General features: G+C 41.7%; 1 protein-coding gene across 1 annotated transcript; it reads left to right on the forward strand.

The window, feature by feature from the left end:
* The first annotated feature begins 1,722 nt into the window (after positions 1-1,722).
* LOC145401409 (esterase OVCA2) lies at positions 1,723-9,540 on the forward strand. Its single transcript, XM_080273746.1, has 4 exons — positions 1,723-1,887; positions 3,444-3,600; positions 5,316-5,561; positions 9,259-9,540. The coding sequence occupies exons 1-4, from the start codon at positions 1,793-1,795 to the stop codon at positions 9,397-9,399; spliced, it is 639 nt and encodes a 212-aa protein (XP_080129872.1). The 5' UTR covers positions 1,723-1,792; the 3' UTR covers positions 9,400-9,540.
* Positions 9,541-10,869: the final 1,329 nt, after the last annotated feature.

Consider the following 10,869-nt stretch of genomic DNA (forward strand, 5'->3'; position numbering starts at 1 on the left):
CTGTAGTAATTGGAAATGATGTAATGGGGTGTATGGAAAAAATAAAGCCCGCGTTGCTTAGAGACAATGGGGGGATCCTCTCTTTGGCTCAGTGGTAACGTGCGCGCATATGATGTGCGGGGCCCGAGATTGAATCCCGGCCAGACCAGTGATTAATTTGTTTAAAGTTTCATTTCAGTTATTACATTGGTGGCAGTGGTGGGATGTGATGTGGGGCTTTATTGGCAAATTGTTGTTGGTCCTTGGTTAGCTGACAGCGTCCCTCTCCTTATGTCCTGGGCTGTTTCGGTGTGGTCCAAAGCCTCCCCATGGTGGCTTCCGATGCTTGTGCTACCTTGTGTGTTTGAAACTCACCAAATTAATCACTAAGGGGAGAAAAGAGGGATGTAATGGGGTGTATAAAAGCCCACATTGCCTAGAGGCAAAGCGGGGATCCTCTCTTTAGCTCAGTGGTAACATGGACGCGTATGATGCGCAGGGGCCTAAGATCGAATCTCGGTCAGACCAGTGATTAATTTGTTAAGTTTCATTTCAGTTATTATAGTCATGCAACAGCATTTTTACTTTCATACTCACTTCCTTGTTCCTTATCATCACTTTCAAAGTACCTGCAACCTTTCTTCCCTGTTTACCCTTGCAAGTGCTTCACCCTCTAAACTTCCATCCTTACTCATCACACTACCCAAGTACTTGAACGCACTCACATTTTCCATTTCCTCCTCATTCAACCCCTCTGTAGATTCAATGACTTTAGTTCTCTCGAAGATCATAACTTTACTCTTCCTTTCATTCATCTTTAGATTCTGTATCTTACACACTCTCCCAAACTCATTCACCAAGCCTTGCGGTTCCCCTTAACAATACATTATCATTGGTAAACAACAGTACAGGGAGTTTTCAGACACTGCTGTCCCTCATTAGGGTCGCTCCAACATCCACTGCCCTACCCTGTACCTCTTTTGTAACCCCATCCATATACAGCCTCTGTGTGAAACTAGTATGGTATAAACTGTCTCAGACTCGTGTCTCTCTATACCACTCATATACATCTGTCACAATGTCTCAGCTACAGTATTATTATTATAATGATGATGATGATTCTTACAATTATCATTATTAACATTATTTTTAATATGTAACTATCTCTCAGCAGATGGGAGGCATGCCTTTTACTGGTTCCATTCACACCTTTATGTTGCCACTACCTGTAATGTGTACAGTACTTTAAATTTCCATGCAGTTTCTTTCTTGAAAATTGTTCCTTTTAATTTGTAATGACTGTCTTGAAATAGATTGAAAGGTTATTTTAGGTGAAAAGAGTACAGAAATGGTGCAAAAAGAGATGTACACCACATGGAATCACCATGAGGCACCACAAGGGAGGAGATGACAGGAGAGCTTCATTTTTAAAGAAAGTTACCAGCAGGGATTTTTAAGTTTGAAATAGGGTATTGCCATACTGGTACTTTATTGCTAATGAAACTGATTTTGAGAGACTAAAATATATACATAAAATTTTTACCGGAGGAGTTCACTTAATAAAACATAGCTGTGGCCATCAAGAGATTAATATTCGTGTTAGAACATAACCTATTCTTAAGTGGTAGTGAACTGAAACATTTGTGCAGTGTTAAGAATGGCTGTACTGTTCCACTCTAGCTGTGACTAAAATTCATTCCTGTGTAGCAGTAACTTTAACTTACCATGATTGTATTACAGACTACCTGATGACAGTTGTCCTTTGAAGCATCAGGCCACCAGTAACTGGTCACTGAACCTCTGAACTGATGCAATGAGCCAGGGAAGTAGACCACCACTGAGGCTGCTATGTCTTCATGGTTATAGGCAGACTGGAATCAGCTTCCGTGAGAAGACTGGAGCCTTCAGGTATGGGGTTTACAAGGAATATTGAAGCATTATTGTGTCTGGTTTTGTTTTAAAACTTTAGGATACACCTCTGTAATGAATTTGTACTCTGTAGTTTATTTTTTGGTTTGTCCTGCTGTTGTAGCTAAATATTTATTTTTTACCCAAGAATGATACCACTGTCTACTGAAGTTTTTTTTATTTTTTTATTTTTCATGTAAGGAAGAAGGAACCAAAGTCCAGGAGCCCACAAACTGTTCCTTCCAAGAAAAAACAAAAACAATACTACTGAGAGCCAAATTCAAGATCTGTTCATTTTGAGATGCCTGGACACACCGTGTTTGAAAGACTGGGGATCATAGGAAGGAGGAAATACAGACAGAAAGAGACAGTTTCAGAGTTGACCTGTTGCATAAATGAAGGACTGGGAGTAATGATTAACTCTTGCACTAAAGAGTTGGACAGAAAAGGGATGAGAGCTTGTTGCTAGATGGGTGCTATGCACCCGTCATAGTGGTGGAGGGGTGCAAGCAGATTTGGTAGTTCAAAGGCGAAGAGACAGAGGTTGAAGGGAGCCAGTTAGAGGAGGAGAGTTAACCCACCGCGTACTGTTGACGTATATGTACATCACACGTTTTGTCACTGTCAGTCCCGTTGACGTATATAAACGCGCATCAATGGCAAGGTCCCTAATTTGCACAATTTTCAATTTTCGCACGTGATTTTTGGTACATATACACGGGACACCTTCCTCTACAAGATGCCAGGCAGGAACAATGCCTTAGTTAAATTTTGTTGTTAAACACTGTTGTATTGTCATGGTAGCCTACTGATAACACTAAGTTTTTATGCTAAACATTGTTCCATTGTCATTCTTGCTTACTGAAGACACACAAAAAACAGTTATTACAATTATTCTCTGGTAGTAGTAAAATATTTGTCCAGTTCATACTGAGATTTAATTGGTGTACCAATTTAAAGAGAAATAAGAGAGCAGATGGTTATTAATGAAGTTTGGGGGAAGGGAAACTGGCTGTCATTGAAAGTATGCTTATGAGTAAAAAAGAAACCCGCCGTAAGAGAAAATTTACTTACGAATGACTGGTTGTAAGAGCTGCAAATAAGGAAGAGTGCTATAGAGAAAGTACATAGTTTTATGAAGCACTGAGTGAGTAAGTGAGGAAAGTCTGGGTGAGTGTGAGTATCAAGTAAGATTACCATGTAAGTATAACAGAGAGAGATTGTGTGTGTGTGTGAGAGAGAGAGAGAGAGAAACATGGCATATATATATACTGTACAGTTGTGTAACCGGTTGACTTTGCTGCCCAGTTTTACAACATCCTCAGCTCCTGGTCCACCAGAAGTGAGGTGGTTGGTTTCAGCCTTGCAGGAAAAGGAAATTTCATGCACCAATCCACTGGTTTCAAAACCAGATTAGCCTGGGGCCACAGCAACAACATCAGTATTAATATTTGACTCATCTTTTTACACATTTTGTGCAAGACAGCCTCATTTTGCAACTAACCTTTGTATTTACTTTGCAGAAGTAGTTTAACGTTTGTATCCTCTCTTTCTAGGAAGCTGCTGAAAAAACATGCTGAATTTGTGTTTATGACGTCTCCTTTGCTTGTGCCTAGTGAAGGTAATGGTGATGAAGGGGCAGGGTGGTGGTTCAGTGAGCCCAGTGGTCACTTCAGGGCACAGGATGAATCACCTTGTGTCAAGGGATATCAGGCAAGATCTGATTGTTATTTACATCAGTATATACAGTGAAAGATAAAAATGGTAGATTGATAGTGGAGAAAGAAGAAAAGGTGAGCAGATGGAGACTCTTGATTGACTCTGTCGGATACGATTATGTGAAGCTACAAAACGTGGTGAATGTTTTTGGCGTATCCGGTAGAACCAGGATTCCGGGGGCTTGAATGATGAGTGAATGGAAGCGTGGCCCATTGGATTGGGCAATTTTGGGCTGTCTGGACATTGCTACTCCTCACCCTGCTCTTGGGTGGGAAAGGAGGTCTGGATGATGATGATGATGATGATATACAGTATCACTATTTATCTGTGTGGGTAAGATTTAAGGTAGGAATACAAACATGGGCAATTGTGTGTGTATGTATATGTGCCAACAGAAGACCATGCAAGCAGAGTGAAAGAAGAGTTCTAGGCAACTGTGGAAGCTTGCATGGAAAAGTCATATCTCCATGGTTGTTCAGTCTATATATGGATGGGGTTATAAAAGAGAAACAAGGCAGTTCAGTGGACATTGGAGCAACCCTAATAAGAAAGGGCAGCTTTTGAAAACTTCCTGCACTGTTGTTTGCAGATGATGTAGTATTGTTAATGCTATACCGGTCCAGCCTTGCGTAACTTCCACCCCGTTCCCAGGGCGGGGGTGAGTTTCCAATGAAATACTTGTGCATGTTTGGTGTGTTCACCAAATTGTTGTTCTACATATTTGAGCCATGAAAAGTCGCTAAAAAAATGATGCACCACCATGTCATTGGCCCAGAGTGGTGTTAAGTGAAGATGAAGGGGAACTGCAAGGCTTGATGAGTGAGTTTGGGAGAATGTGTAAAAAACTTAATCTAAAGGCGAATGTAGGGAAGAGTAAAGTTATGGTCTTTGAGAGAAATGAAGTCACCGAATTCACTGTGAGGTTGAATGATAGGGAAATGGAAAATATGAGTGCATTTAAGTACTTGGGTAGTGTGATGCATAAGGATGGAAGTTAGGAGGATGGAGTGCTAGAAAGCGTACATAATAAATAAGGAAATGAGTATTAACATGAGGAATTCATGTCATGATAGTATTGTGATACCAACACTAACTTATCAAAGTGAAGCTTAGACCTTGCTGGAAGGACACAAGTCAAGAGCAAGAGTAGTGAAAATCAGTTATTTTAGAGAAGCATGTAGAGTTACATAGAGAGACAGACTGACAAATGAGGAAGTGGAGAGTTGTGGTTTGGATGTGATAGAGAGCATTAGGAAAAATACTTTGAGTTGTTTTGGCCATGTGGAGACAATGGAGAGTGAGAGGCTAACAAGGAGAGTGTAAGTGAGTGTGAGGTGGAGGGGGGGAGGCCGAGGATGAGGTGGAGGGATAGAGTGGAGAGGTATATGAGAGAAGGGTGTGTGAGTTGGGAGAGGGCAGCAAAATGGCGGGGGACAGGGCGACATGGAGGCGATTTGTTTGTGGTCACCCCTAACAGGATTAAGGTATCTGGCAATAGATGGATAGATATTTGCCGGTATATATTGATCTCTGTCCCTTGTGATAGGAAAGGGATTCATTGATAATGAAAATTATCATGCTAGTAGTGTTCTTGTCTAGTAGACTAGTAATATATTTTTCATTTTTGGCTTGTTTTAATAATATTTTTATTATTTTTACTAATATTTTTATTATTTTTCCATAATTAGTGATAATTCTCTCCCCTTCAGGAATCACTGAGAGCAATTGAAGAATTTGCAAAAGAATCAGGGCCTTTCGATGGTATTTTGGGATTCAGCCAGGGAGCAGCAATGTTGGGATTATTATGTGGGCTCCAACAACAAGGAAAATTGTCATTTTCATTTAGATTTGCCATTTTTGCATCATCATTCAAGTCTCGGTCAGTTCCTCACCAATCCCTGTACTCTGAAGTCATCACACTGCCTACACTCCACATCTTCGGTGAACAGGATCAGGTAAGAGACCAAGGGATATCATTAGGGGAGTTTGGAATACATTCCCCTGCCATTACCATGGGAACTGGAAACCTTTGGCAATAGTAGCATTAGTATGAAATGGTAAGAACAGAGTTAAATAAATAGCTGTATTGCACAGATATTATTGAGTATGTAGAGTGGCCATTATTTACTTGTGTGTATATTTCCAATGCTGTTGCTTTTATAGAGAATCTCCTTTATTGTAAACAATGTATTTAGCTGATTGACTACCTTACCTTTGGAGGTACAGTACTTCTATGAGAGCGATGTATGGCTGCAGGCTTCAGCAACTGTCCATACAGCAGTTGCCTTGTGACAGGCAGCTCAGCCACAAGTATGAAATTCAAGCTTAGACTCTCACTGTGTTACCTATCCTATAATATATGGTTTCCTTTCTGCCAAGAGTCTCCAACAGTTGCTAGGGAGAGAATAGCTAGTTTTGATACTTGAATAAGTTTCCAGTCCATAGAAGATCTTCCATTTTACATGACCACTTTTAGTATGTGGATACCTCAGTAGGAAGCATAGGGTCATTTTGATGATAATATATGCATTTTCTCCATATTGCTCCAGGGTATAGTGGTCCCTCAGGTAACATGTAATTATGTTGTGCAGATATGCTAAGTTTGCATATGATACTGTATTGCTAAGTGAAGACAAAGGGGAACTGCAAGGCTTGGTGAATGAGTTTGGGAGAGTGTGTAAGAAACGGAATCTAAAGATGAATGTAGGTAAGAGTAAAGTTGTGATTCTCGAGAGAAATGATGTCACTCCATGTACAGTGAGGTTGGATGATGAGGAAATGGAAAATGTGAGTGCTTTGAAGTACTTGGGTAGTGTGATGAGTAAGGATGAAAGATTGGAGAATGAAGTGCTTGAAGGAAAAAAGGTTGCTGGTTCTTTGAAATCAGTGATAAAAAATAGGAAAGAGAGCATGGAAGTAAAACAGTTGCTGCATGATAGTATTGTGATACCAACTCTACAGTATGATTGTGAAGCTTGGACCTTGCTGGAAGGACACAAGTCACAAGTGGGAGCAGTGGAAAGGAGTTATTTGAGGGAAGCCAAGAGTGGGAGCAGTGGAAAGGAGTTATTTGAGAGGAGCATGGGGAGTTATACAGAGACAGACTGACAAATGAGGAAGTGAAGGAGCATTGTGGTATGGATGTGGATGTGTTAGAAAGTGTTAGGAGAAATACATTGAGGTGGTTTGGCTGTGTGGAGAGGATGGAGAGCGAGAGACTGATGAGGACAGTGTATGTGAGTGAATTGGAGGGAGGAGGAGGCTGAGGATGGGGTGGAGGGTTGAAGTGGAGAGATATATGAGGGGGGGAGGATTGTGAGCTAGGGGAAGGGCAGTGAAATGGTGGGGGACAGGGCGACATGGAGGCGAAGCGTGGGAGTAGGTGAGAGTGAGAGGGCAAAAGAAGGAGTTTGTATTGTTGTGTGCAAGAGATGGAAGGAGAATATAAGATTTTATGGATCTGTTGGCTCAAGGATTGTGTGGGTAAGATTGAAAGTTGAACTAAAAATGTGAGTTAGCGTGTGTATGTATGCGCTAAGACAGGATCGTCCAAGTAGAGTGAAAGAAGTTCTGGACGAATGTGGAAGCATTCATGGAAAAGTTTGAATGGAATAAGAGAGTGTTTTTGACTGGAGATGTGAATGGAAAAGAAGGGAATGTGAAGGTGGATGGAATACTTGGAGAGTGGGGTGTGCCTGCAGAAGTAGATGAGAATGGTTGTACTCTAGTGGACATTTGTGCAGGGAGGGGGCTGGTGATAACTAATGCCCTCTTTAAACACCAAATGATCCACAGGTATAGGTGGCAAGTTATGAGAAGGATGGGTGGTGAACTGATTGATTATGTGTGTGTGGATGATAGAATGAGGTGTGCAATGGATGCAAGTGCATACAGAGGTTGGGGAGTATGTGGTGCTGGTGAAAGTCAAGATTCATATGAACTGGAGGAGTAGGAGAAGGGAAGAACAAGAGGAAGTAGTCCATACAAGGAGGGTAGAAAGGTTGCAAGAGGATGGAAAAAAAACAGAATATAAGAGAGAAGTGGAGGAGTGATTGGGTAAATATGATTTGGAGCAGATGGGGAACATGGAAGATGGGTGCAAGATATTCACAGAAGAAATCTCTGCAGCATGTGAGATGGTGTTTGGGGTGAAGAGAAGATAAAAAAGGGGTGCAAGGAGCAGAATAATTGGTTGAAGAGGTGAGACAGGCTGTGGTACAAAGGAAGAAAACATATACTGATTGGATGAGAAACAGGGGTATGGAGGAAGTTGAGAGATAGAAGAGGGAGTTATATGTAGAGATGAAGGGAGAAGTGAAGAGATTAGTTAGAAACAGTAAGAAGAGGGGGGGATGAGGAATTTGGAAGGAGTTTGAGTGTAAAGTGGGAGGGAATGTTGTTCTGGAAAGAGGTAAATTGAGTTTGACAGGGTGATGAAGAAGAAAGTTGGGGAGTGAGAGATAAAAATGTTAGATTGCTAGAGGAGAAGGGAAAAAAAGTGATCAATTGGACAGAATACTTTAAGGAATTTTTTAACATAAAGAATGAAAGTAATGCGAGTATAAGTGGTTGTGGAATGGCTGGGAGGAGGGAGGTGAGAAGGGAGGAAGAAATCAGCAGGATGGAAGTAGTGAAAGTAATGATGAAAGCCAAAATGGGGAAAGTGCCAGGAATTGATGGAGTGTGTGATGAAATGCAGAAGCATGGGGGAGAGATAAGTAAGTGGAGAGGTATATGAGTGAAGGATGTTCGAGCTGGGGGAGGACAGTGAAATGGTGTTGGACAGGGCGACATGGAGGCGATTTGTTTGGGACAACCCCTTACAGGATTGAGGTGTCTGGCAATTCTAAACTAGCAAACTATTTCTGTGTGTGTGTGTGTGCGCGCACGCGCATGTGCGTGCGTGTGTGCGTGCATGCATGTAATAGATTTTTGTAATACTGGTGTGTTAGCAAAGTATGTAGGGTACTTTTTGATAGATGTATAAGGGAAAAAGGGTGACTGGACAGGTTGCCAGTGTTAGGCCTGGATAATGGTTTTTCCAGTACATTTATAATGTATTTGTACAAAGTGTGACAGCCAGTATTAGTTAGATGCACTACCCAATGGCCCACAATATTTTATGGGGCAGTTCTCTGAAACATACAGGGAGATCAAGAGTGGACGTTCCTGCAGTGCACTGGATTGCATTAGCCTCGTTATCCTCAGTGCAATTTTAGATATCTAGTGGTCTTGCAAGTTAATTCACTCCAACCAGATGTGGCCCATAAAGGTTTGATTCTGAGGGGTGGTAGTGGTTTAATGCTCATGTGATGCAACTAAGGGGAAAGCAACTGGTCACTCACTTTCATTGTCTGAACTTTATATTCTAGTCCCAGGCCAGCATGTGAAAAATCATACGCTGCTGATGCAGCGTATGATTTGTCACATGCTGGCAGTTCATCTACAAAGTTTCATGTATGTCACTGGGATAAAGTACAACAAAATTCTCTAGAATCAAACCATCCTGAAGCCCTTTGTTGTACATTCAGACCATCATAAATTCACTCGATATACAGCTATTGACAAGCCATGTTCAGTTATTATCTGTTCTGCCAGCAGCATTAAGTCATTGAAGTTGCATTTCTTAACAGATATGTGTATCTATTGCAGGTGATTGAAAAATCCATGAGTGAGGAGTTCCTGCAATGTTTCCAGGATCCCCACACTCTGGTTCACCCTGGTGGACACTTCATACCTGCTGCAGTAGCCTACAAGTCCACCTATATAAAATTCTTGCAGCAGATGTGCTGATGACTTGAGTATGGGTGCTAAGCTAGTAGTTTCTGAAAGTTCTTGAATGTGATATAACGGGTTAGTTTGTGTTTTCACCGCTATATGATGACATTTTAGTGTGCATTGTCAGTAACTCGGCATGACTGTTGCCGTCAAGGATTTAGCACAAGTACCTCAAAACACCAGAAATGTTTCCCGTATATTGAGCCTCCAAGAGAAAAACAAAATACAAGAGAGAGCCAAATTCAAGATCCGATCATTTCGAGATGCCTGGACACACTGCGTTTGAAAGACTGGAGATCATAGCTAGCAGGAAAAACAGACAGAAGGAGACAGTTCCAGAGTTGACCTGTTGCATAAATGAAGGACTGGGAGTAACGGTTACCTCTTGCATAAGAGAGTTGGACAGAAAAGGGATGAGAGTTTGCTGCTAGACGGGTGCTACCCGTCGTAGAGGTGGAGGAATGCAAGCTGACAGTTCAGAGGAGCAGTGACCATTTAAGTAGTAATAGAAAAGAGATAAAGATGCAACAGTGCAGTGAAGAGATGGAGGTTGAAGGGAGGCAGTAAGAGGAGGAGAGTTAATGAGATGAAAAGCCTTTGACTCTACCCTACTGAGAGGAGCTGTATGTGGGGAGCCTCCCCACACATGAGAGTTGTACTCCACACGGGCGGATAAAACCCGTGTATAGAGTAAACGATTGTGCAGGGGTAAAGAAGGAACAGAGTCGGCTTAGCACACCTAATCTCTTAGAAGCAGATTTTACGAGAGATGTAATATGATCTTTCCAAGATAAGTCCCCTGTGAATGGAACCCCAAGCTTATTCAAGGATGATGCAGGATTAAACTGAATATTATTAAGTATTAGTGGGTACACCTGTGGAAGATTTTGTCGGGTTGATAGGTGTAAGAACTGAGTCTTTGAAGCATTACAAACAACAAGATAATTTTTACCCCAGTCAGAGATACGAGCCAAGTCAGACATTAGGTGTGCCATAGCTTCATCCCTTGTTTGTTGAAGTAACTGCTAAGATGGACATTGCAGGAACCTAATGGAAAGGTGAAGGGTGGAGTCATCAGCCTACGAGTGGATAGGGTTAGATGTACAGCTTAGGTCATTGATGAATAAAAGGAAGAGAGTGGGTGATAGAACAGAGTCCTGAGGAACACCACTGTTGACAGATCTAGGAGAAGAACAATGACCGTCTACAACAGCAGCTATAGAACGACCAGAAACGAATATAGATGAAGGCACAGATAGAAGGATAGACACTGTAAGAGGGCAGTTTGGAAATTAAAGACTTATGCCAGACTCGATCGAAAGCCTTTGAGATGTCAAGTGCAATGGCAAAGCTTTTGCCGAAGTCGCGAAAGGAGGATGACCAGGATTCTGAAAGGTAGGTGAGAAGATCGCCAGTGGAGCATCCCTGATGGAACCCATACTGACGATCAGAAAGAAGGTTGTGATAGGAAAGATGCTTTAACAT

The sequence above is a fragment of the Coenobita brevimanus genome, chromosome 55 (assembly GCF_032717465.1).
Source record: "Coenobita brevimanus isolate Jiangsu-jjx chromosome 55, ASM3271746v2, whole genome shotgun sequence".
Classification (NCBI taxonomy): domain Eukaryota; kingdom Metazoa; phylum Arthropoda; class Malacostraca; order Decapoda; family Coenobitidae; genus Coenobita; species Coenobita brevimanus.

Coding starts and splice junctions, on each gene's coding strand:
- LOC145401409 (XM_080273746.1), top strand. CDS start 1,793: ATGAGCCAGGGAAGTAGACCACCACTGAGGCTGCTATGTCTTCATGGT. Junction 1,888..3,443: donor GAGAAGACTGGAGCCTTCAG/GTATGGGGTTTA, acceptor CTCTCTTTCTAG/GAAGCTGCTGAAAAAACATG. Junction 3,601..5,315: donor CTTGTGTCAAGGGATATCAG/GCAAGATCTGAT, acceptor TCTCCCCTTCAG/GAATCACTGAGAGCAATTGA.